The sequence below is a fragment of the Ruditapes philippinarum genome, unplaced genomic scaffold (genome assembly GCF_026571515.1).
Source record: "Ruditapes philippinarum isolate M1 unplaced genomic scaffold, ASM2657151v2 ctg441_1_1_1_1, whole genome shotgun sequence".
Classification (NCBI taxonomy): domain Eukaryota; kingdom Metazoa; phylum Mollusca; class Bivalvia; order Venerida; family Veneridae; genus Ruditapes; species Ruditapes philippinarum.
In genome coordinates, this window is record NW_026856228.1 from 164856 (window position 1) to 192644 (window position 27789).

At 30.8% G+C, this 27789-nt stretch overlaps 3 protein-coding genes across 5 annotated transcripts; all 3 read right to left on the bottom strand.

The window, feature by feature from the left end:
- Nucleotides 1–2156: 2156 nt before the first annotated feature.
- Nucleotides 2157–15401, bottom strand: LOC132745874 (sulfotransferase 2A1-like). Of its 3 annotated transcripts, none has more exons than XM_060734880.1 (6): nt 15318–15401; nt 6208–6406; nt 4048–4371; nt 3595–3698; nt 3062–3239; nt 2157–2921 (listed from the first exon to the last, which is right to left on the bottom strand). In XM_060734880.1, exons 1-6 carry the CDS (start codon nt 15333–15335, stop codon nt 2806–2808), a joined length of 939 nt encoding a protein of 312 aa, XP_060590863.1. In that variant the 5' UTR covers nt 15336–15401; the 3' UTR covers nt 2157–2805. The 3 variants fall into 3 exon arrangements, with proteins under 3 accessions (XP_060590863.1, XP_060590862.1, XP_060590861.1); XM_060734879.1 differs by lacking the exon at nt 15318–15401 and adding an exon at nt 9526–9674; XM_060734878.1 differs by lacking the exon at nt 15318–15401 and adding an exon at nt 8986–9021.
- Nucleotides 15402–16733: 1332 nt separating this feature from the next.
- Nucleotides 16734–23208, bottom strand: LOC132745868 (sulfotransferase 2A1-like). Its single transcript, XM_060734870.1, has 6 exons — nt 23094–23208; nt 20911–21109; nt 20168–20494; nt 19829–19932; nt 19094–19271; nt 16734–17135 (listed from the first exon to the last, which is right to left on the bottom strand). Exons 1-6 carry the CDS (start codon nt 23109–23111, stop codon nt 17023–17025), a joined length of 939 nt encoding a protein of 312 aa, XP_060590853.1. The 5' UTR covers nt 23112–23208; the 3' UTR covers nt 16734–17022.
- A 328-nt stretch (nt 23209–23536) lies between these two features.
- Nucleotides 23537–27570, bottom strand: LOC132745876 (sulfotransferase 1C2-like; the record flags this gene model as incomplete). The annotated part of the gene is made up of 4 exons (XM_060734883.1): nt 23537–24904; nt 26198–26375; nt 26748–26851; nt 27247–27570. Coding segments are annotated over 4 exons (719 nt in total), but the record flags the coding sequence as incomplete, so codon positions are not given.
- Nucleotides 27571–27789: the final 219 nt, after the last annotated feature.

The following is a 27789-nucleotide window of genomic DNA, read 5'->3' on the forward strand; positions in this document are numbered from 1 at the left end:
ACCAAATATTTTCTCGTCTATAAATTTTTGTTTCATTTTATAGTTTGAAAAACACATTTCCTTCCACATGCCATGCACAACTGCTCTTGTTGACATTGGGCATATTTAAGTATCCTACGACCAATAACTGCCAAATGCAATGTAAAAGGCAGTGACAGTCACCAGCCCGAAGACCTAGCGTCGTAAGACAGCCTTTCAACAAGTCCATGTTTTCCAATATCCTAGTCTCTTATTGAATGTTTACACACATCTATCACCAATTATTAATTGTCTTTAACAATCCTCAAATAATTTTGCTTTGTTGCCAACAGATGTTTGACTAACAAATCCAAACGAAATCCCTCTGAATCAAACACATTTTTTTCTCTCGTGAAAAACACAACTTTTAAAATGGCGACCGCCCGAATACACAAAACCTTGTCAAATATAAACTTCCGGCAAAAATAACGAAAATAAGGTCGGATGGTGTGAAATTTTCTTCTGCTGGAATTATTTGGTTTTTTTTGTATTCATAAACAAGCTATAAATTATAATTTTAAATAAAATAAATGATTATTATTATCATAAACATTTAACGTTATTTTTTGAATATATTTTTTAGCTCAAAACTTCATGTTTTTATGAGAAATTCGTCTGAAATTGAGGGAAAACTGATTTTTATATTCAAATTAATATTGAGGAAATTTCGTTTAAAATGGTATTTTGAAGCATAGAATAAAAAGATAATTAGTTTGTTTATTGTGTTAGATGTTATTATTTTTTTCTCGTGAACTTAAATACTATCTTAAATGTTCCCCCGATGGAAAAAACAACCAAACAAAAAACAAATATCCTCTTTATCTTTCACACGTTGTACAATGAAGCAATTTAGACAGTTAGATTGTTTCAAAAATAATTTAAAAGAAACACGAAAAACAAAAAATAAAAAATCCAGACGCGCGCGCACGAACTCACTTAGTAATAAATAAATTAAATGTAATAACATCATCTGTTTTATAATTTCCCAAATTAAAATAATTTTTGAATTGTTTGAACTGTTTCCCTAGCAGACAGCTTTAGTCTAAATGATCTTTAATCAATTTTAATATTTGTTTTTTCTTTACTTTTCATGTCTAGATGAGAATTCAGAAAAACATCTTTATTAACAATTCTATAATTAAATTTAAATTTAAAGATATTTAAAAAATTTTAATCATTTTTAAATGCTTTTGGTCTTACAAAATTTTTGATTAAAATGTAAATTTTGACGGGTTTCGCTCCATAAAATCGGATAAGATTCAAAACGGGTACAAAAATAATTTTTTGAAATGTGACACATTGTTTTTTTTGGCCCTTTTTTTAAATGCCAAAACCTAATTTAATAAAAAAAAATAGAAAGAAAATGTTTGGAAAAGTACTAAAGACAATTCGAAAATGTTATTCTTTTTCTTTTGCGTTTTTTTTGGAAATTTAAATTCATTATTTTGATTTTTAATTTTTTTGATTTTTTCATTTTTCCACCAGACGGAAATTTTTTAAAAAAATTTGTTTTTTCGCTATATTAGGGAAAAAGTGAAAACAGCGTTTATAGCAGTTTATTATTTCTTATATGTTCTTAGAAACTGTCATGTGAAATTTTTATGAAGAGTTTCGGTAGTGAAATTTTTCATAATATTTGGGAGCAAGGATTGTCCGGTGTTTATTATATCGTCACCATCTTTGTCGTATTGAAATCCGTTTCCATATTTTAGTGCGTGTTTAGTATTTACGAAAATGTGCCGTATGAATACATCTGCGGATGTTTCTAAATTAAAAATTTCAACCCTTCAAACTTTACAGGTGGCGAGAAACCTTAGGCACCCCTATGTGCATTAATACAGGCAATAATGGGATTCTAAGTACAGACACCGACGTTCCAGTAAGCTAGGTGGATAGCTTAATCACATGACAGAATCCAAAATCCCTGATAGCATTCGAATCGACAGTGGTAAGGGACAAGTGGTTTGAAGTCAACGACGTTAAACGTCACGGACGCTCAGTTACTTTGCAGTGGTTTTGTTAATTTTCAATAATTTTAATGCGGCATACTCGTATTCATACATCTCTAAAACACCAAAATGCTTGAAATATAAAATAATGTATTAGTTTGAAAGCAATAAAACAAGTAAAATACTAACTAATGAGTTACATTTTACTATTTCCATTTACTCTTTCAAGAGCAATTATAACTTTCTAATGATTTAACGTTTAACATATCTATCTATCCAAGCATTTTAAGATGTTATTCAAAAAGAAGCAACACATTGATAATCCGATATTATAAGCTATATAAAATGTGTTTCTTCCGTTAGAACATTTTGTAGTGTTGCCGATGTTTCTGATGCTTTTATCAGTAGTAATACCAAAAAATCATTGGAAACAATATACAATGAGAGATGATAGAATGTACATGAACTATGCAAGTGTAAGTGCAATATGTACGTTTCGACAGGATACAACTTGTCCGGTCTAATTCCTTGAACCAAACGTGTTTTTATTTAAAGTAATGCATCCTAGTGAAACAATAAGCAGTATGGAAGATTATGTATTAAATATACAAACTAAGTTTATTCAACGTTTGTTTTCATCCCCACCCCCTAAAGTGCTCTCCGTTTCGAATGTTTTTTTGTTTTGTCAGAAAACTTACTATGATTGAGTTTATAAAAGCTTGGATATAGTTTCAAGCAGCGGTACATTGCCTTTTTGTAATTGAACACCTTGTTTGATTCAACATCGTTGTTCAAAAGTCCAATAAAATACAGCAAATCACTGTATAATAAGCTTATGTCAACAAACCCAAGCTTTGTAGTTAAATATGCTGTTTTTAAATTTATCTCTAGCAATCACCTCTATTTTCTTATCCTGTGCAACAGTAAAATGGTTCTTCCAGTCCCCGATTATGCCTGTAACAAATGATAAAATTATATTTATATAAAGCATTGAATCATTTACAGACTTCTCAGGAAAATAGAAATTTGTTAATTTCAAGTCTTCAATAGCCATGCAAAGATAACAAAACTACAGAAAGTCTGGTTTTAATTACCTTTTCTATAAAGAATTGATTTTCCTGATTCATCAATTAGCACTGTTTTAATTTTTCCATTTTCTACATCAGCTCTAAGATTGCCTAGCGAACATTTATCTAAAACGGTTTGAAGTCTTTCGTCAGAATGGCTGAGTCCAAGGTAAGTCTGAATTCGACGTAACTGATTTAAACTATCCTAGATGGAAGAAATACATACAAATTTAGTGTTCATTGTGAAATGGGAAGACATTTTAGTATCATTTTGTTGTTACAAGAAATTAGTTATTTTTTATTGTTTCTTAAGAAAATAAAAAAAAAAACCCAATGCTGAGATGAGTAACTGCCTACCTTCAGAAGGTAATAAACGATATAAAACTGTAAACGTAAAATTGAAATTACTATAATGTCAGATATAATAGAGAGAAATAAAGAAAGCAACTATAGAATACACAGATACGAACACATATGACTAATAACAATATATTTCTGAAAATAAAGAATCGTCATCATTTCCTTCATCAACAAAATATAATTAGAAAATAAAAACAAACCATTTTCAAGTCTTCATACTGGACAATAAGTACATCAAGATCTGGCTTCTCTTCTAAATACTTTTGCCACTTGTTGTAATAGTCAAAGAAAGAACCCATCAACACTGAAATTGAGAACAAGTGCATTATTGCTGAATCAATTTAGAAGGATAGACACGGAGAAAGGTTTGAGATTTGTTACCTTTCTTTGAAATAAACAACATGATTAATTCAAGGTGAGATAAAATCATATTTATTTTATGCTCTTAAACACTCGAGCCAGTGTGTTGAATTGCACACAATTATGATTAAGTTTCACAGACTTTAAATGAAATATCACTTTATTTACAATATTTCGTGCACTGACTTTGTATATGCTATGATTCTACGTGAAAATGAATTTCGGATAAACATTTTAATAAGTTCTTCTTAATTAATTACATTTGTCTTAAATCATCATTTAAAACTGTTTACTTTTTCCATCAACCCAGTAATCAATGTAACTATTCCATGATAGTTTAAATTCACCCAGCATTTTGAATCTTATTAATTGATGATACATCGAAACGGCTGCATCTTTGGGATTACGGAACACCAGAACTGTTTTCCCGCCCTTTTCAAAATGTTCGATTGGTAGACTTTTGGGCGGGAAATGTGATGTCACAATTCGTCTGCCTTCTCGCTGTTGCACTGTATCCATATCAAAGAGATCTATAAGACAGGGCGGATGTGAAACAAGATCATCCAGTGGTCCATCATACATTAAATAATGTAACAAGTTTGCTGTCCAGTGGGTACCTTAAACGGAGAAAAAGGTTTCAATAAACAGATTGATGTGCAAAGATAAACCTTTATCCCTCAAGATTCGAGATTTTTTAATAAAATGCATCATGAATCTATCTGATCAGTAAGAAACAAATGCAGCATTAAGCTTGTAAAAATCAATTTAAACTAGAGCTATCAATAAATGTGATTAATACCCAAGCAAGACTGCTTCGGAAATGAGGAAGTAACTAGTAACAGAATAACTCGTAAAAATGAAATAGAGTTATGGTTGTGGGCAATTAAAGATAGTTATGGTTCTTGTACGTTGCTTTCCTTTCACTGTGGTTGACCAATGATGAAACTTTATTGAAGAACTCTGTAATAAGTCCATATACAGTTACGGTTCTTAAGCACTGCACTCTTTCTCATTACGCTTGACCATTGTATCAACTCTTGATGAATTTCAAACATTTGTCTTTAAGTTAAGCACCGGACAAGATAAAGGAACAAAGGGCAATGACTACTTAATAAGTCCAAATAGAGTAATGGTTCTTTTGCATTGAACTTCAATGCTCCCCTTGGGGCTTGATCATTTTATGAAATTTTAAGAAATACACTCCCTTTAAAATGCGGGTTTTTTATCAATATTTCTTGACTATTTAAAACTTTTTTTTGAATTTCCAAAACCCGTGATTTTTATGGGTTGGTCTTGCGACAAGGAAAAAGTTTTAAAAAGGGGAATCACCTATTAATTACTCTGCACTGCAGTTCTTCTTATTGTGCTTGACCATTGTATGAAGTTGTTTTGAATTCCAACCATTACTTTTCAAGTTATCCCCCGAACAATTGAAAATATCAAAAGGCAATAACTCTCGATTACTCAAAATGGAGTTATGGTTCTTCGGCATTGCACTTTCTCTCAATGTGCTTGAACATTGAATGAATTTTTATTGAATTCCAAATAAAATGGTTTTCAAAATTATTCTCCGGACAAGAAAAAAAAAATCAAAAAATAAAAAAGGGGAAAAAACTTTTTTAAATTAAATTTAGGAAAAAAATATGGTTTTTGTCACTTCCCCCTTATTGGGCTTAAACCCAAAAAGAAAATTATTTTTGAATTTTCCAAAAAAGAAGTTTTTAAAAATTTTGCCTGGACAAAGGAAAAGTTAAAAAAGGGCAATCACTTTTGTAAATTAAATTTAAAAATGAAAGGTTTTTTGTTCTTGTGCACTTGTACTTCCCCCCAATGTCTTGACTTTAAAGAAGTTTTAATGAATTCCAAAAATTTTTGTCTTTTTTAAAATAGGGTCCGGACAAGGGAAAAAAGCAAAAAAAACACTGGAAAATAATTTTTAGCCGGAGTCTGAAAGCAAAAAGGAAACTTATTTTCTAAAGGGACTGAAGGTATCTTTGCATAAAACTGTGGATGACATACAGTATAAGTCTTTGAAGAAGACTACACAATAACTTAATGTAAACGCAACAAATAATGGTTTGGATTTCAAGATGGATAACAATTTCTGATTTACGCAATTAATCATAAATAAACACTCACACTGCAGTTAAGTACCAAATAAAGAACTCGTGGGTAATTAACATGTAAAAACCTTTTCATTTGTGTATATACAAACATAACAAATACGTCTATAAATAAATATATAGCACATGATCGTGTTGAACAAAACAGATATGGATGTAAATTCAGAGACCATTTTAGGAAAAGCTTTTAATGTCATCCTTTCATTTTTCAACAAAATAAGTAAGAAAAGGTCATTACATAATCACATGAAATGAAGTCTTAGTAACGTACAAAATGACTTAAGGATAAAAAAGAATTAATTACAGGAAAATAACGTTACTTAGTCATACCTGTTTTCGGATAGCTACATAAGAGAACATCGCCATCCTCATAAGGAAAATTCTTAACGTAAGAAAGCCTTTTTTCTGCTCCAATTTTAAGTTTTTCAAATGGGAAGACAACTTCATCAACAGTTACAGTTTTAAACTGGTTCCCGTGTTCATCTTCCAGTACTGTCACTACACCATTACACTCGTCTTCATCTTTGACCTAAAACAAGTATTTTCGTTTGCCATTATATGAAGGTAAAGGAATGAAAAATATATTCATACAGCAAGTTTGAATACATTTAACAATAAAATATATTCAGTTCCAGTAAAAAAGCTGCACATTATTAGGAAAGCAATTTGATGTTAAATTCACAGTAACCTTAAGTAATCGTCACTGATATGGCAAAACTTGTACAGCTGAATAAAGCTTAATAACAACGCTCTGAGACAGGGGAGTTGGCCTTGTTCTTTTATTACGGTTAACAACCAACACAATTGACAACCGGCTCTTTTAATTGCTGTATATAATTTCTGCGTGATTCTTTCTTGGCGCTATAATTTTTTTTATATTTGTATCTCAACTCGTGTTTGGCAATTCTGACACTACACTCTTCATTCCGCATCGATCGGATCTTTTACTAACGTTCAAGTGTGTGAAGTAATTGTTATGCTGACACTTATAATGAATTTATGATGTATATTGAAATCGCAGCGTCGTCTGCACAAGAAGGGAGACCTACAGATACACATTCGTCTAGTCAATTTACTACATATAATATATTCATATAATCAGGATATATTCTCACGCGTATGTCTAAATTGTACGTTTATACGAGATAAAAAGTACACATTAAACTACTGTGACCTTTCTAGTTTTAAGTTATATACTTTGATTTTTTATGTCCAGCAGAAGTTTGTAAATTAATACGAATACCTTTTTCACTTTTTTATACAACGAAAATAACCTTTTAAATTGTCAGTTTGTCATTGTCAATTTTAGATGTAACTTCGTCGCAGCGTGTGTTTTTCTCTTCCAAAGGACGGTCAGTCACCCTTAATATTTGAATATGTCAGTCGATTTGAATCTTTAAACTTTTCTGATCTCATTGCATTATAGCCTTTTAATGTAAAAATGTAAAAAAACAACTGCCTTTTGAAAATTGTCGCCATTGTTATTAATCAATATTGATTATTGTTTCTAGATTTCAAATTCGATATTTAATACAGGGTATTTAACAGCATTTTAAAGGTTTTAATTTTTGAATTTTTTATAAATGGGTTTAAGAGTTTTAATGAAATTGATTATCGAGCTTTTTAAAGTCTTTGGTTTTTAAAACCCTTAAATACTTGTGGGTTAAGCTTTTAAATTTTACAGTTAAATAAATTTCCCCGGGCCCGGGAACCCGTAATTGGGGTAGGGGGACAGGTTTAGGGGTCATGTGTATGGGGTTTTAATTTTTTATTTTCCCGTCATTTAATGTTATAACTTTAAATAACAGTTTAATAATTTAAATAATTGTCTCGAAAATTAAATAGTTCATGTAATAATGAAGATAGAAAAGTTACTGGTATAATAAAAAAGAAGAATTTCAGAATGTTCTTGAAAGAAATCGAACGTCATTAAAACTATAAATAAATCCTGCTTCCCCTTGCTTTTCAGCATTTGTGATAGATATGAGAAGAAACTCTTTGCACTGTAGGAAAAACGAAAGCTAACGTGACAGGGTAAATTTAAAATTTGATATTGTAATATATAGTACGAGGGTTGTCCATAATGGTCGCATAATGCTTCCATGAAATAAAAAAACAAACAATTTTTTAAAGGGATACACAGGCAAAATATTGACAAAAATATAAAAATGATCTTGTGTACGGAAATCACATTAAAATGACATTTCTTAAAGTCCCAGCATGAATTTCTGTATAAATTCTATATATTTTGGCTTTGAAGCTTAAATATATCTATATATGTTGAACGAAAATTAGACGCCAACAGAATCAGCGAATAGTTTAAAAACAAGTCATGTGATTTGAACAAACCCTGTAAGTTACAATAACAGGTATTGTGGGTATTGTTTGATTGAAACAAGTCTAAGTCATCCAGTTGACATGTTCTTTAACGTTTCCAGAGTACACAGTGACAACTATTGTGAAATCTTAGCGCTCTAACCTGACCCACGTAGGTCAAGTTAGGAAATCACCATTTTATTCTTTATATGGAGAAAGGTTTGTTCCTTTGACTGTTCTTGTGTATTCATTTTGAGGACAGTTACAGAATAATGAATGAAAAATTCAAAACTAAGAAATGAACATTTTGCCCGTGTCTCCCTTTAATGTGTACATACATATATTCAATATATTTCCACCTTACATGACATATTTCATAAATTTTATAATAAAGTTTTTTCTGATAAAGTTTTACAAAAAACAAATATTTGAAAATATGCAGAATCGACGTAGCGGCGCAGGTCACGACGTCATTTGTCATTTGACGTCAACATTAGTGATTATCTGAAAATATTTTTTCAACATGAAGGCTATAATATCATTCGTTCTAGGGTTGAACAATCGCTGGGGAACTTAGCGTAATAGATCGATCTGTCTCCCAAGAATGTATGTATATACTCTCAATGCAGAACTTAAACCGACTCTTAATTTGTTACTTACTGAACACATTTTTGCCCGTCTTTCTCTTTCTTAAGACTCGTAATTATATAATTCTTAACTTAAGTTGCAAGTTCTTTAAAGTTTTTCATTGCTATTTGTTTAGAAAGTCATGCGTGCTGAAAGGATATATACGTTGATATATGATGTCAACATTCTGAATGCATTACATCAAATACACCCGACAATGATACGCAAAAAGTCCTCTAAGGTGCCTGTAGTTTACATTGAAAATAATAACTCGTTTTGACGTCGAAAATTGACAAAATTTTGAACTGCGCCGGTTTGAAAAAAATCAAAATTTTAGACAGAAATATAAAAATAAAGTTATGAACAATTGTCCGTAGAATTTGGCATGTGGTTAGATAATTCGATACTATATACAAGTTTTCTCAAAAATGCAAGTTAAGCTATAAACTTTTCACAATCAAACTTTTTGGACAACCATTGTATTTTGCAATATAATTATGCACGAAATAAAATTTGAACAGTTCGAACACCTAATTCATATAGCTGATTTAAAATGAATTTTCCGCCATAACTTTAATGTCTTTTTTATTGTACAATTAAAAATTAAAGATTATAAATGATAACAACTTCATGTCATACATTTGTCATTTCTTTACTTGAACATTTAATAAATAAATGATAAAGAAAATCAAATCATAGTCCTACCTTTTCTGATTGTTCCATGAAGTGTATTTGAAATTATCCCGACTTAACTGTGCTATTTCATGCGTGTGTTATGATAAAGCCTTGAAATTTCCGCAGTTTATATAGCTACGAAATTTTCTGTTCTACATTTTAACCTTATCTATCTCAACTGTAAACACTCCTCGATATAACATATAATCTATTTATATATCGGCACACAGAATGTGTTTCGTCAGTTTACTTAGATTATTGTTTAAAGTTGCATGCCCCCAAAAAAGCCAAATTGTTTCAATAAAGTCAAACCTGAGAAAAATGCAAAAGATTTTAAGAAAATGAAAATGATACCAGATTTTAATAATAATTTTGCACGTACGAGGGTGCATCAATAAATTTGTAAACTAATTCAATAGCGTCAAAACTACTGGTCCGTTTAAAATGAAACTTTAAATGCTGTGAAAACAGATTATTTCAAATTGAATCGTACTATGTACACAACTTTGACGTCATTACTTAATACGTCATAAACCGTAAATGACGTCACGTTACTGGTGTCCGTTCGAAAATGGCGTCACACAGCGTCAACGAAAAGCGCATCATTATAAAAGTTTACACAAAACTCGGAAAGTCGTTTTCCGATATTCGTGAAGATTTGCGAAAAAGTTTACGGAGAAGCTGCTCTGTCTAAAGGTGTCATCTCAAAGTGGATGAAGCGGTTTAAAGACAGTAGAGAGGCAACTGAAGACAACAGTCGTACAGGTAGACTAGCAACAGATTGCAGATTGTAGACTGTAACAGATGAAGAAACAGTGGCTGCTTTTCAGGAGTACATACTCCGAGATAGACGAGTAAGTGTGGAGCACGTTGGAAAAGTTCGCTATGTCATATGATACAGCTCAGGGCATTATGACTGATAGATTAGGGATGCGCCGTGTTTCAGTAAGATAGGTGCCTCGTTTGTTGACGTCGGAGCAGATGGGGATAAGGGTGAAAATGTGTCAGCAGTACGACAGAAGATAATTATCGTGAAGAAGGCGATTACTTTCTAAGTTGAGTTATATCATATGATGAAATGTGGATTCACTTTTTTTGAACTGGAAAGCTAACGTCTGCGTTCTGTCTGAAAGCATCCTTCCTCGCCTTTCCCTACAAAAAGCGATTAATTCCAAGTCAGCCGGGAAGGTTATGGCCATTATATTCTGTGATACATACGGTGTAGTGCTAAACCACTTTGTTCCTCCGAACACGACAGTCACAAGGAACTATTATGCAACATTACTTAGAACGGAATTCATGGCGGCAATAAGGAGAAAGCGTCCACATCTACTTAGGTTCGGATTTATATTACATCACGACAACGCGTTGAGCCATTCAAGCCACGTTGTCATGGATACACTAGAAAAACTCGACGTCGAACTGTTATCGCACCCACCCTACAGCCCGGACCTATCAATTTGTGACTTCTGGCTATTTCCAACTTTAAAAAACAGTCTCCTTGTTACGAAATTTGAGTCAAGAGAGGCACAGAGGTGTGCCATGGGGAGATGTCACGTGACAGGCTACAACACGTGTTCGAGTCATGTGTTGAGAGATGGGACAAGTTCAAATCGTGCATGGGACGTTACTTTGAGAAGGAGTAATCATTTTAGGTATATGAATTAAATCATTTCCCCGCTATTGAATTAGTTTACGAATTTATTGATGCACCCTCGTAATATGCCATTTATGATTGATTTTTTTCAGTATTTACAACTATATATCTACTGCGTAATTAACGCAGTACATGTTATTTTCAAATATTTTGACCTTATTTTAGTAATTTTCGCGGACTGTGTGTGCTGTATGTACAGGTTGCAATTGATTGCTTCCTTTTAATAACTTCATATATGTTTTTTTCTTTTAAAACAATTTTAGAAATTTCAGGAAAATTAACATAATTCTGGAGGCGTGCTGTTGAAGTACTAAGGCACCCCTATCAAACCATGGTTCGTTCACATTTGTGTGATCTTTATTTAGCTTTGTTTTGGTCGAGGGCTGTACAGTCAACGGACGTGTCGAGGGCCTTCGTTTAATTAAACAGACCTCTCTAAAATGTAAAAGAGTCAGCGCTTAGTACGGGTGTAAAAATTGTAAGATCATATTCATTTATTAACTTTGGTTCACGAGTAGTTCCTCGAATTTTTGAATCAGGGCTTAACAATGCTTATATATATGTTGCCTACATTGTGGGTGTAGCATACAGTTTATATCTGTTCCTTATAGATTGTTTTAGCTCTGCAGAGTTAGATGACTTTTCCGTTCAAGATATGATTAAGTCAGAATGTAGCTACAGTAATGTACATGCAATCACAACATTTCACTCTTGAAGAAATTTTATACTATTTTCTGAACAACTATATATGCTTTAAACTATCAATAAATTTAAACGTTGTGTTGCACAATTTGCGTAGAAACGGAAACACAGTATCATCTACTATAAGTAAATGCAATTTAATGTCACTTATCTTTACTGACGCTCCGCTACCCTTCGAAAACGATAATTCGATTTTAAAATGATTGATTCAATTTTGAATGTATAATTATGTGTTTTTGCAATCAGAACATCTCGGCTATTATCAGTAATAACCTTGGAGTTGATACGGATTAAAAGTTTTAGATGAAACAAAAAGAGAGGTTGATATCTTTCATAATGTATAACATATATATATATATATATATATTTGAAATCCACAGGCTAATAAAATCTACTTCGGTAAAATCCTGATTGCACAAAAATCTGACAATCATTATCATTTTAAACTGATAACTGATGTTAAATTATAACCAAATAACAGGTAGATATTTATTACTTTCCGTTTTTGCAAACCATAATGGATAGTTACAATTTTTATTAATAATGTTCTGTTTACTGTTGTATTTGTCATACTGACATCAGATTTATTGATATGTACTTACATGAATTTACTTTTCAACTCCTTGCATTCAATAAATATATGTTTATGTGTTTAGTTTTTTAGCGTCGGTAAGACCGAAATACCGTTTCCGTTCTGTGTATTCTTACTATTGTTTTCCAGGTTTATTATCCAAGTGGATAGGGCCAAGAAAGTGAGATTGGTGTTATTGTGATTATAAGCAACTTCAAATCCCGATCATCGTAAAATATTGCAAGCTTATACAATTCAGCTTGCATTTAATATTTTCTTAAGCATGAACATATTAACTCATCTGTTTACACAATTGTTACGCTTAAATGACATACAAATAATGGGTATTCATATGTTGCACTGATGTTATTATTTGACAAAAACTTAATACAATAATTATCGCAAACATGAATCAAAAGTACATTTTGATTTACTGTTTATTAGAATTATTACCACCACAGCATACTTAATAATTATGGTCTGCATATCAAAATGCCTTAAATATTTAAAACTAAAGTAAAATTAATTGACCATAACACTATTCAATATGTCTGTCACATTAATTGAGCGTATGTATTATCGTTGATTTAAAGACAATTAACTGTGTCTCCAGAAAAGGTCGGACTTTGCGTAGATATGACAATGTGCATATTTGTATATAAAGAAAACTATGAGCATATCCAACACTGCAAATGATATCGAGATATGGCAAATTTGTTACACTGAAATCAATATCAACATATACAAAGACAAATAATAACAAAGTCATTTCATTTCCAAGCTTTATAGTTGAATATACTGTCTTTCATTTTGTCATCTGCAATTGCTTAAATACCTTGTATTCGTAAACACAAATTCTTCCAGTCAAAAATAGTACCTGACAAAATAAAATCTGAATTACAACACGTTGTTATAAGTTGGGCATTGCTCTTACCGACAAAAAATGTTTAGGCAATAGCTTAAAAATCAATGTACATTCTCCACTGCAAAAAATAGAACCTCCAGATTAATGCATATCTTAATGAACATTTTGAAAATGTATTTAAAAGTAAAATATTTTGTTGTAACCAAAGAAAGTAATAAACACGTTGCAAACGGCATAAATTACCAAATATAAGCCAACATATGCTAAAGATTGCCCTTATTGCGTTAGGCTGCTCGCATAGAAATATGGTAATTAATACTGGAAAATAATTAAACGCAAATAACATGCACATTTTTCATTAAATCTTTTCTTAAAATCATATTTTATCCTTCTTAAATTTGATTTTCTTGACATAGTTTGACTCATCTGAAGACATACAGCTCATTTTCATAAATGCCATTATTTAATCAAAGTTAAGAGTATCAGAGGCCTATCAATCGGACAAAACACATTTATTCTATATTATCGTAACTATAGTGAAAATTGTTACATTGAATGACTGTTAACATTGCCAGTATTATTTAGACAGTAAACTGTAGAGTCTGAAAATATCCAGTAAACGATTCATGAATACTATCGATAAGATATTCATTTACTTAGATACCCTTTACAGTGCCTGTGTAACAGAACGATTCTGTACACCGATGTTCGGAACATTGCATTGAGCATTGTCAAATCGTGCGAATAAGACTTCAGATACAAATTCAAATTTATCAACACATTTTCGAAAACATGACGTATACCCGAATACTGTCAATGATTCATCTAAAATTATGAGCCTTAAATATTGAATCTTTTTTTCCGTCTCCACCCTCAAGATGCATTTCTTTACTCGCTCTTGTTTTACACGCTAGGATAGGAAAATACTGATATAGATGAAAATACTATAGAACATAACAAGATAATTATGCGACATCTAGAAGTTTTCTTCTTAAATTACAAGGTATTGTAATATTTGGTACTTTGTATAGACAATAGTCCATAATATTCTAATGACATCTAAGTCATTGTATAAACAATTAACACAAAGTGTGTCTTGACTGTTTGATTTACTAATTCCAAGTGCCTGGAGCTGCATACATTTAGGCGGGAATACATGTTACAGAGAATCATGAGAAGTATAGACATGCTATAGTGATAACATTAATGAATTATAAATACATAATTCTACAGTATATGCAAAGATTGTGATATTGAATGCTACGATATACCGTGGATGCGGTACGGTCGTTGTCTTACGAGTACATTTTTCAGATATAGAATTCGACTATAGGTGTCGAGTTATATTTGAATCTTTCAATACAAATAATTAAATCCCAGAATTTATGCAATAGGAATTGTGAATAGATAGATTTTAAATATAAACCATTTTACCATTGACATTTAAAATATTATGTGTATAGATTTCATTTTAAAAACATCAAAATATTGGCAGCAGTAAAATGAAATTTCGTTGACTTTTAAACTTATCTTAGTCTAGGGCTAAATCAATATTGACACAAAACACATACATAATCACAGGCTTATTTATGATAACGTATTATTATAAGGATCTTACACCAGCTGTGGTACATACCGGAATATCTATCTGTAGGGCAACTGTTTACGGCGGTAACGAGGCTCTGTCGAGTTTCCGCTAAACAGTTACGCGAGAGTTAGATATTCCCGTTTGTTACGACTCGTTTTACTTGTATATTACATATTTATCATGTTTCGGAAAGAAATGACGAAAAAAATGGTAATGTATGAATTTACAACTTTATTCATAACGGCGGCAAAATGACGTCATTCTAAGAACGCAATTAATTCATTAAATGGATGCAGAATGACGTCATTATAAGCAGCAACTTGTCTTAAAAGGGGTGTGGTGCAAGACAGATATTTTTTCAAGCACCGGTGTGAACGGTTAATAATCCTGTCTGAAATGCAATAATAAATCTTTAATTCTGGAAAACAAAATGACCTACCTCAGTAGTATCCGCCATAATTTAATATTTTTTACTTTTTATATCCTAGGTCGTTTAGTCGTTATCTAAGCTGACCTAGATAGGATAAATATTTACATAGTGCATCCATATCTATTCATCATGTGCATACATTATTATTATTATTATCGAGCAATCTTAAAATTGTTTACTAACATATAAGGTATGTATGTACTTCATTTTAAAGTGATCACCTTTGATGATTGAAAACTAAATACTGTAGATTAAATTTGAGTAATTATTTGTTAAACATTTTAATAGACTCAGTGTATCACTTACTTTTTGAATAGATAACATTCATATCGAAAGAACACCTTGTTTTTTGTTTTTGTTTTTCTTGTTACTGTTTTTTTTATTTTGCATCTACGTAAATATATATCAGTTAATTGTGTTTATATTTTATATATGCTTAATCACATTACAATATATTTTGACTAAAAAAAAGTTACATTCTTTAAAAACAGCACACTACAAAATACTGTATCATAGAAAACAAATGCTAACTTTTTTTGGCGTTTTTTAAACTTCGCACACGCATGAAAATGAATCTCTGAGTACAAGAGGCGAGACAAAAGGTGTTTCAACCGGGAAGGGCGATCACATTCACAGATTTACTGTTATTCACACTTGTTCATTGTGAAGTTATGCTCATTTTCTCTATTGTGAAGTTGAGCTTAATTGAATATTTATTTTACAAAAATGAATGTTATAATGGTGATTGACCAAGAGTTGAAACAGTTGAAAGTTAAAATATAAATCTGCCTTAAATATTTGGGGACTGTGCTACTTTATTCACATGTGTTTTTATCGTTCGTGTGACGTTAATTATAAGATTAAAATGAATTATGCCAGAATATTAACTTATTTTAATTTCATCAATTCACTCATCATATACCCGTAGATGGGCATAATTTCACTTATAAGTAAATTGTTACTGTACATACAAAAATATACTATTAATTCTCATAAATGTTGCAAACAATAGCATTCATGAACGGAAAAAATTATCAAAGTCTTTATAATATCAATATATTGTATTAATTTGGCTTCTCTAATGGAACTTCCTCGGTCTGATTAATACAATCTAACCTATGTATTAGACTGCGTTTGTAGCTATCCTGAGAAACACGCTCAGCGTTGAAATATCAAGTTATCTTTATCATCCTTGATATTCAAAAGCATTGATTAAAATTATGTTTCATTGCTAAATATTCAGTCACTTTATTAAATTGTTGGTAACATAATACGATGGTTCGTTATATTGTAAAACAATTTATCACAAACTGCTAACTTGTTTAATTGCTTCATATATAGTTTAAACTGCTTTAGTGATAAAACGTATGATGTACAAGTCTCTCTTAAATCGTTGATACTCTCTGGGGATTCATATACAACACGAAGTTTTACTATTTATTTAATTTCAAAGGTACAAATAGACACGACATAATAAACCAAGTACACTTGTTATCTTCTCGATCATTAATCTAATAGAAACATAACTTTAGTTTTGACAATATGTCATCTTCAGATTTCATGTTGTTTAACAATTAACACGACGGGATTTATGTAACTCTGATTATGTTTGTACTTTTAGAGATTAGAACTTTTTGTTTTCAAAACAACAATGAACATGATGTATGCTAATTATGTAAGTTAACTTTGAGTTCATAGAAGATTACAAATGCAATCAGTTCCATGCTTTATAGTTGAATATACTGTCTTTCATTTTCTCATTTGTAATTTTCTCGAACTCCTCGTTTTGTGCAACTGTAAAATGATTCTTCCAGTCACCAATGATACCTGAAATCAAATGTTGAAATATTTGTGTTTGCATGGTTTGGTTTATATGTTTTGAAAGGGTATATTTTTAGATGGCAGTATGCGCTTCTTTTCATCTGTGTATTCCAATCTATATAAACCTGAAATTTCCTTCTTTGTTTTGCTTATTACCCTCCTTCTATATATATATATATACTGTGGCATCATTTGATTTACTTTTAAGAGTTATAATAACAAACTTAAACTAAAAATTAGAGTAATTCAGATTAATATTTGATAATTTTATTTCGCTTGAAATTGAACATACTTTTATTAGAAAGCACCGGTATTTTTGACAAGACAATGTTTCTTTAGGCGTCAACAGCATATTTCGTCAATTTACTTTTTCAATTTAGATTAATTTATAAACTATATAATTATTTTTGACGACCACTTTAATCATTTTTATTTGTTTGGGTCGTCAGACCAAACAAATAATGGTAGCGAAATTTCAGACCCTAATGTTCTTATTTGCAAATGCCGTAAGTAGTCCAAACTCCTCGAAGCGGTTACTTCCATTCATATGTACATTTACGCCGAAAAATAAAGGGGAGAACACTGCGTAAAGATTGTCAAATGACAGGCGCATTAATTTTCGTTACATAAAAATAGCTCCTGATTGGTCGAAGACTTCAAATATTGTGTTATTCTTATAGATATACATGCTTATATTCAGCTCCATGATTATTTACTTCAGTGTTAAACAACGTTAAACAACAGGTTTACCGTTAACAAAATATGGGTTACAAACTCTAATTTAGAATAATATGAAATTCTTCAAGCTGTTAACATATAAGTCTCCATGGTCTAGGGGTTAACACGCTCGCTTAGGAAACGAGAGATCTGGAGTTCAAACCCCAGTTCGGGCAACTCATGCTATTTTTTTTGCTTTTTTAAAAAAATTTTGAAGCCAAATAAACGTTGAATTAAATATCAGTGATGCAATTAGTCTTATAGCCAATTTACTATAGGTATAACATTGGAAACAGAATTGGTGACACTAAACAAACAAATTGGTTTAAAATCTCACAACCTTCACCTTTCTGACATTCTGAGACCCAAACCAATTCAGCGCCGTTTGTGCTTTGATTATACTACACTGCGGATGAACACTTGGTCAAAATCGCACCATGGGAACATAAAAGGGCGGCATGAACGCCCGTTTAAAACAGTAAAATTAAGGTAAGCATTATATGTAAAACTAGGTCGCACAGAACCCCTGTATAAAATCCACGCAATGTTCTGTTATCAGTTACTTTGTTCTTATCTCTGTTTAGGCCTGAAAGTCGAAAAGGTTGTTTTGGGTGATTAGCACAGTGGGGCAACAGGTACTAAAATGCTTTGCTTTCAGTCAAAGAAACGCATTTTGAGCAAAATTAGCATGTCATCTTGTACAATTGTAAGTTTGGGCGTCATAACAATTTCCATCCTTTGTAATGTTGCATAACGAGATGTACATGTACATCAACCTTTTCGACTTTCAGGCGTTTAGGCCGCCATTTCATGAGCCCATTGTACGATTTTGGTCACGGGATCACCCGTAGTGTATACTACATTACTATGAAATAATAGCTGCCTATTTCTCACAAAGGATGACTATTATTTATGATATAGATTCTTATGTATAAATCGCTTCCTTTATTCAGAGATTTTCAAATTGCCATTTGTAGCATTTCAAAATGTTGAACATTTCCTGTAAAATGGTCTTATATCATAAAAATATCTTAATTTCCGACTTAAGGAAACCTCCTTTTGCTCACCTTATCATGTTAAAGAAAATTTTAACTATTTGAAAATTATCATTTTTTACCCTTACACATCTGAAAGAACAATGCATTGATAATGTAAATTATCCATCATTTTGTGTGAACATCGTCTATATTCTTGATTCAAACAAAAAAATGATAAAATCTTTCTACCATTATTGTTAAAGTTTTTACCTTTCCTATAAAGCACCGACTTTCCTTTATCATCTTTTAGACTTGTCTCCACCTTTCCACTTTCAACGTCATTTCTCAAATAATCGATAGAACATCTATTTATAACTTCTTGTAAACGCTCATCTGAGTGATTAGTACCGAGATAATTCTGTATTCGGCGAACCTCGTGTAAACTGTTCTGTGAATTTAATACAGATTAAAATTATTCCGTACACGCTGAATCTGTTAAAAACTGTTCAGATATAAATTATTCTGTATACGACGATCATCGTGTCAACTGATGTGTGACTTTGATAGACAATAGGTGAGTCAGACCTTTTGTTCTAATGCCAAGTTACATTAAATAATCTTAAATGTGATAGAAATAAAATTATTCAAACCAATGTGATTATATATACGGCAAAACTCGTTTAAACACTTCTTTATAAAAACAATACATATTGAAATCAAATTGATTGTGTTAACCTCGTGTAAAGAAATCGGATTAAAAGTAAAAATATGTGTATGTTTTTGTTATTTTACAAGTAAAATAAGTTCCATTCATCAATTCTGTTACGTTAATTCAGATAAGTGTTAACTTCTTGTATAGTAATAACAAAAAATAAACGAGAATACGTTGCACAGATTTTTATCAGACAGACAGTCACGCTTGACCAATGAAATTCAAGTTACAAATGTGAAATATTATAGATAGAAATTAACAAATAAAAGATTGGAAAATAAATAAATTTTAACCTTTTTCAGATTTTCATACTGAACAATAAGAACATCCATTTTTGAATTAGTTTTGAGTTCCGCTTGCCATTTATTGTAGTAATCAAAGTACGATCCAAATAAGACTGAAACAAAACTACATTTTCAAAAACTATTGCACAAATGTTGATAATTGTGAAATCTAGATGCAGGAAAAAACACAATTCATGACGAAGTAGGAACATAAACATTCTTTTACATAAATTTATACCGTTTATAATTCAATTGTTTTAAACTTTTATTAACTATGTAAAATAACTATTTGTTATTCGTATTACTGCACTACTTTTATTAAATACGACATATTGTAAAATTACATACTTTTTCCTTCAAGCCAATAACTAAGAAACTTGTCCCATGATATATTAAAATCACCAACAACTTTCTGTTTTCGCATCATGTAGTACATCGAGACGGCTGAATCCTTTGGGTTCCTGAAGACAAGAATAGTTTTTCCGCCGTTTGCAAAATGGTCTCTTGGCAGACGTTTTGGATGTAGGTGTGATGTTAAAAGTCTTCTGTTTTCATCTTTTTCAGAGTCTTTTATGCCATATAAATCTATTAGCCAACCACCATGTGAAACCTTATCTTCCAACGGACCATCGGGATGCTGAAGGAAGTATATGAGATTGGCTGTCCAGTGTGTTCCTACAATGGATTTTGTTTCAGTTGGTTTCAAAACATGTCAGTATGTGATAATTAAAAACAATAACTCAAAATTGAAAGATCTAGCAAAAGAACTCACTCTATTGAATAATGAACTTGAATATTGTTTAGAAACATTTTTTTGGAATATAACTCTTGGTATATTAAACACATTTTACTTTCAAAAATCGGGCATAAACTAAGTATCTACAGAATATCGTTTAGATAGAGGCACTTTAGTCTTTTCAAATGTACCGGTATCATCAATAATAAAACACATTTAGACGTAAAATGGAAGCTGCAAATATATAGTTAAATACTTTTTTAAATATAAACAGAAATATGACTTTATTTATGTCATTTTGTTGTTAACTTTAGAATTAAGACAATTAAAATAAATTGCCAAATCAAAAACTTACCTGTTTTCGGATAGCTACATATCATTACATCACCGCTTTTATACTGGAGATTCTTCACTAAGGAGAGCCGTTTTAGTACAGCCTCTTCACTGTCGAAAAAGGGCATAGGAAAAATAATTCCACCAATGTCAATCACTTTAATTTGTCCACCGTCTTCGCTCTCAAGCATCATAACCTTACTCGTTCCTGTCTCATCATACTATGATATAGAAGAAACTTATTTTTGACATAGTAAGACAGTTATATACCATAGAAGTATTGGTTTATCTTTCTTTTAAACGAAAATAACATAACGTTATTTGAAAACCTTATAACAAGTTTTGTCAAAATAGAAAACGAAACAAAAAGTAATATTGACAACAATATATATGAATTTAGTTATATCCCGATAAAACAAACATTTACCTTGCAATTTGGAGAATTATGAACAATTTTAAGACAGTGAGGAAATTGTATTTGAGTATAATTACACTATTTAAATATAGACCTCACTTGTTTTAATTGGCAGGTTTTGTCTTAGAATTAGTATCAAAATATTTTTATTCTGTGAGCATAGAATTTGATCAGTGAGATAAAAATCTATAATAAAGTCATATATGTGATTGACCCATGTTACCATGTTTAATACCTATCCCAACATATTTGCTATACTCTGACTTGTTTAAATATTTTTTTTAAAATATGTAATTTAAACCTTAGGGAAGTAAGAGTTCCATTTATCACAACATTTATACTTTAAAGTGTCACGTGACAAGTATTAAATGTCCAGTCTTTCATGAACGTCTTGTTATATTTCTCTCATACAGTTTTATTTTATTATTTTGGACATGGAATTACTAGTGGGGGATAGGTATTGAACTTACAACTACCATTTAGAACAGAATCGTTTAATTAATTCCTCCACAGGGTCTTTCCTTATACAATGTTATAGTAACGGCTTTGAATTTTAATTGTCTTTTAATTTGCATGTGTTTGTGTTACACAACAACGTATTTTGACACCCTTAAAAAACTATGATTTGGTATTGATCTGAAAGTTAAGTTAATTAAAAACAGATCAAAACTTTTTTCCAATTCCATACTTTATTTATTGTCCTATTTTAATTTCAATACAATAAATTCTCTCTATTACTAACTGGGCTAACTCAAAATGGTCTTAATAGTAAACTGGTCTTAATAGCAAATAAGCCAATTTTAGAGCTTATGCAGTCAAACTAAACTCAATGTTTATGTACTCATGTCTCAGACTTTGATTTAAACTTTTCTAAATGTAGATTTTGAACTTTTATATTAATTTTATATTTTCATGATACGATTTTTGATAGACTGAGTAAGCAATGATTTTAAGTGTCATAAAAATGCAAACTAAAGATAGACTGACATCTGTCATTTTTTCCAAAACATTAAGTATATTTTTTTTGTTGACAAAAAGTTAACACGTAAAAGTTACATAGTTATAAGTGAAGCACATGTGATTTAAAAATCTTACAAATTTACGTTTATTTTCGTTGTTGTCTTTCGTTGGATTTTGATGGTACATAAATCAATAGATAAATACAACCAAATTGAGAGATAAAGATATTCTGACAAAATGAAAGATTAATATTGTAATATACTACCGATATATTATAGTTGCTAATTAAATCATTATCTTTTATCTGATCGGTATAGTAACTTTTCAAGACCGTTTGATTTAAAATGAAAACCTTTGATGTTTTCATTTAAATTCAATAAACGCTATATTTCTATAATTAATGACTACATAATTACACCTACATGAGTCATTGTAAACATACAGTTTTGAAGATAACAATTCGTAAACGTTTATGTTTATTACGCATATGTCTAAAGAAACTGCATGGGAAATTATACTGTATTTACTCTTTCCGTGAAGTGACAGGTGTTTCTTTTACAAAATATTATTTTATTGTACAACAACAGCATCATGTCTTTATATTATCTTTTTATTATCTTTAAACGAATTAAAGTTTATTTTTTATCTATCTTTTAATATATCTTCATTGTGCTCCATAATTCAACCTTCAAATGTATGTGCATTCAATACCATGATCTGTTACACTGTATATTTTAAATTTTTTATTCTGAAATCAAAGGCTAAAATGTTTTGCTAAAAAAAGTGTTTTGTTATATTATAATGTTCTATGACGATAAAAAACATATTACCTCACTGGTTTCCGCCATAGTTGAATAGTGCAACTTATTTAAATCCAAGGTTGTTCAACTTGCTTTCAATGTTGGCCTTGATAAAATAAATTTGTCCAAAGTGCACTTATACCATTGTGTTGTATACACACATGCTATCGCATTTGGCCTTGATATAAATGTCCTAGATATAATAACGTATGAGGCACGTTTGACCTTTTATTTTAATGTAGAATTTATCAGCTTAATGGATTTGATAGCATATCACTACCTCCTATGTCAAGACGGAAAATCATCTGATAAAATGCACGCGAACGCTCATCCTGTCTTACTCATCTGAATAGCTTGATATACGGTATATTATTTAACACGCAAAGCACTTTTAATCTTCAAATTCAAATTCAATAGAAAACACAATATTTAGCTTATTTGATTTATTAATAAATGAAGTGTAACATTTTATAAATTGAAGAGTTTAAAACGGTTTGAATAGCTTGTTGCTGTAATTATATCGTCTTAATTTCTAGTTGGTGCAACAATTGTCAGATACAAATATTAAAATATTCATCAACACAAAAAAAGAAGAAAAAAAACTTCTCTTGTAATGAATTAATCATTTTCGAAGGTGATAATGTAGCAGTCCATTGGAATCATTATTGGAAGTATAAACATGTGATTAATTGTTTTGAAAATAAGAATGATTCCCAAAATTCGTTCATTGACAAAGAGAATAGCATGATGATAGGCAACGGGCAAGTTAATATGTTATAAACTTATTGTTCACAAAACATTTGTGATATTTTTTAATGTAACAACATTGGTCGATGAAAACCTGAAGCATTTAATTGTGATTACTTTATTATATAAGCCCAATTATCGTATGCGCTTGTGAAATTTCAATATAAATCGCATGTCATGTTGATGATTTTTGAAAGTAAAGCGTATTTCACGCAGGTTATTTACTTAAGACAATCAAAGAATAAACATATTTTTTTCCAAAACATGGGTCGGTTTATGGAAGTTTTATTTTGATATATTTTTGTTTCATAACCGTTTCAAATGATACCACATACAATTCTTTGAATACGTATTTGTTGTCAAAGTTTACACTTTTTTTTGTACTAGCGTGTTGTATTTTCCTTTCCCTGAAACAGTAACAGTAACTGATAAAGTATTTTAATATTCCTTTGAATAAATAAGTTATAAGTAAGGCTGGTATGCTTGAAAAAAAAACAATGTTTGTTATATTAAATAAAATTAATTCCGGCAAAAGCATAATTGCTTATCTCATTTATTCATTTCATCACATGAACGCTGAGGGATCATTTATTTTGATTAAATACATACTAGTAGGACTTACAATATTACATAAAATTTAATGAAGAGATCGGAAAATTATCCTTTGTTTAAGGTTATTTATTATATGACCCTCACAAAAAAATGCTTGCTATGCAAATATTCCTTTTATGTACAATACAAACTCAAATATTGATAAGATTCTTTAGATTGTTGTTGTAAAAATGTCTCAATACTTAAAATGTCTTAAAATTGTAAGGTAAAGTTTTTATACAAAAATAAAAAATAAATTATACAACATGATGAACAAGTTTGACCACCTCTTTTAGAAACTAAAACAGATAAAATCACATTGCTGAAAATTATTTCAAACCAGAACAAAAACTAAAACCATATACGGATATTTGTAACACAGAAATAACATCAGTTCCACGCTTTGTAATTAAATATACTGTTTCCCATTTTCTTCTCTGCTATTTGCTCAAATTGTTCATTTTGTGCAACTGTAAAGTGTTTCTTCCAGTCTCCAATAATACCTGAAATATGCATAAAAGGTATTTTCAATTTATCTGCAACCAATTCAACCATTTTAAGTGCAATGGATGTTTTTGGTTAAGACGCAAGACGCAACTATTTTATATTCTGGATGAAACTATTATTGCATTAATCTTTAAATGACTGGTCTGTAGGACTATTCTGTCAAAAACAAAGTCACAAGACCGATAGATGAAATAATGTTTATGTACGTCTCTAGTCACATGTTTACCTGAAATTCATTTTACTACAATTCAAGACAACCCTTTACGTTATAGTCTTCACCTGTCCTACTATGGTGCAACCCCGTATTATATTACCTCCTGTACGTATTACTATTTGTGTACTACGACGTGTATGTGATGTCTTATAAAAATAACGTTCGACATTGCAGGTGTACAAGAAATAGACGATGAGCAAGTGATCATTTTAAGATATGGATTTAATCCACCAGATCGTAGACTGCTTTAACTTTTCTGGCTGTTCATAAATGATATTATACTTGTTTGGAAAGGATGGGGAGTCAATTACAGGCAAGACCTTGATTGGTTGCAATGTTTGTTTTGGAACAAAAGCTGTTTTAAGGTATAAACTGGAACTGAATCTCAAAGACTACGTCCGTGTAACTGTTCAAACTGATCCATTATTAATATTTTTTCAAAAAGCATAAAATGCAGTACCGATTGACTTTTGTGTCTTTACCTTAGTAATAATTGGTGGTAAATCATCGTCAGAAGCTGCAAAATCGGCATCGTCAATTGGAATTTTAGGTTACTACTTTTAAAAAATTAGGATTTTGTGTCAAGCTGATTTCGCTGGAACTTTTGAATTGACGAATAGTGACCAATAAGGAAATTGTGGCAGGGCAGTTCTAGCTCATTTCAAAAGTACGTACACAGACGCAGAGTTTTAACAAGGAATATGTACAGCAGGGCTAAATCAAGAGACATACCGGTACTCTCGTTTCACTGGACGACTTACATAATCCGTTGATGTATAAACAAAAACGATATTGAGATCGTTTAAAACAAAACAGAATTATAATAAGGATGACCAAGGACAAACTTGCGTTCGTCTAGACGGTGAAAATTTTTTGATGTAAGTCTTAGGATTTCTTAATATGCTTAAAACAGTTTCGATCAATATTTGGTCTGAGTGAATGCAAAGCTATGTACAAAACACATGTTTTACTGCGGACCAGACATTGTAATTCGATAGTATAGTTATATAACTCGACATGCTTTTGCATAAAGGAACAACTGTTGCTTCAGTACACAGATATAAAATACATGTACCTTTCCTGTATAGAACAGACTTTCCTTTGTCGTCGACAAGATCTGATTTAACCTTTCCACTGTCTACATCGTTTTTCAGTTTCTTCAATGAACACCTGTCAATTACAGCCTCAAGACGCTTTTCTGTGAGGTTCAAACCAAGGTAATTCTGTATGCGGCGTACTTCATGCAAACAATTCTATAAATAAAGTTTTTTTTTGTTTCCTTTCGGAGTCTTTACATCTTTGTTTGGTACCTTACCTTACTGTTGAAATATTGTTAAAACAGTTTTAAGCCCAAAGCGTTTAGGAATAAACATTTTTTATCAAGAATTTGTTATTATTAAGTGTAAAATTGTTAGTTTTTATGGCATATAAAGTGTACATATTTCATCTATTTTACATTTATATAATTTGAGTAAACTTTCCAGATTTTTTATCCGAAAAGAAGAATCTCGGGTGCCGACTTTGAGCATTGGTTCAGGCCCGAGCCGGCATATGAGTAGAATTATATCCTTTTAAAAGTATGGGCAATTGTTTCTGGTACAAAACTAGGCTATAATCATCTTTACCTTCTTAAGCTTTTCGTACTGAACAATAAGTATATCTAAATTTGGATTTCTTTCGAGATCTTGCTGCAACTGATTGTAGAAGTCAAAATATGAGCCAAATATTACTGTAATGAGAACATTTTTAAACTAGTTGAATGAATGAAAGCACGTATATCCGTTTTTATAAAGTAAGTAAGATTGCCTCGCCAGCATTTCTTCTTTATTTTTTATTGTTGTACAATAAAGAATATATCAACCCTATTTAACTATTTATGATGATAGTATAAATGACTTTCGTAAATAGAAGAGGTCACATCCGTGTTGTTAAAATCATTAACAATTTTATCACAGCAGATGATTTATTTTTACAGAACTTAAATCGTTTCTACATATTGAGGACTATTATTTTACAGAGTCTTGGAGTGTTTATGTGAAAAGACGATTTTCTTTCTAAATGATCTCAATTGTATTAAACTAAAGAAATGAAAAATCACAAAAGATTTAATTTCATGAACCTTACTTTTCCCGTCAAGCCAGTAACTAAGAAATTTGTCCCATGACAAATTAAAGTTTCCTACAATGTTCTGTTTCCGCATCATATAGTACATCGAGACGACCGAATCCTTTGGGTTCCTATAGATAAGAATAGTTTTTCCACCTTTTGCAAAGTGATCTGTTGGAAGGCGCTTTAGTGTGTAATGCGTTGTTAAAATTCTTTCTTTTTGTCTTTTGTATTTATCTTCAATGTCATAATAATCAATTAGCCAAGGAGAATGAGAATCGAATTCGTCTAAGGGACCGTCGTGAAGAAGGTAGTGTACAAGATTTGACACCCAATGTGAACCTAAAATTATAAATGTGATTGTAATTGTTATAACTATTATAATAGTTGTAATTACAATAAATAAAAGTATATACATATAATAATACAATATGACGTGCATGATGGATAACAATCCCTTAAAATAATGCAACTAAAAAGTTGAACAAAGACTTTTATATAATCATATAACTAACAATATATTTGCTGATACCAAAGTGATTTACCTTAGCCCCCCCCCCC

Excerpts from the sequence above, each read along its gene's own strand:
- LOC132745874 (XM_060734878.1), bottom strand. The coding sequence starts at position 9,006 with ATGTTGACATCATATATCAAC. Across the intron at positions 3,240-3,594 it reads AGTATGAAGACTTGAAAATG|GATAGTTTAAATCAGTTACG; the intron begins GTTTGTTTTTAT and ends TCTTCCATCTAG. Across the intron at positions 2,922-3,061 it reads ATCAATTCTTTATAGAAAAG|GCATAATCGGGGACTGGAAG; the intron begins GTAATTAAAACC and ends CATTTGTTACAG.
- LOC132745868 (XM_060734870.1), bottom strand. Across the intron at positions 19,933-20,167 it reads TTATTGGCTTGAAGGAAAAA|TCTTATTTGGATCGTACTTT; the intron begins GTATGTAATTTT and ends GTTTTGTTTCAG. Across the intron at positions 17,136-19,093 it reads GTCGGTGCTTTATAGGAAAG|GTATCATTGGTGACTGGAAG; the intron begins GTAAAAACTTTA and ends ATTTGATTTCAG.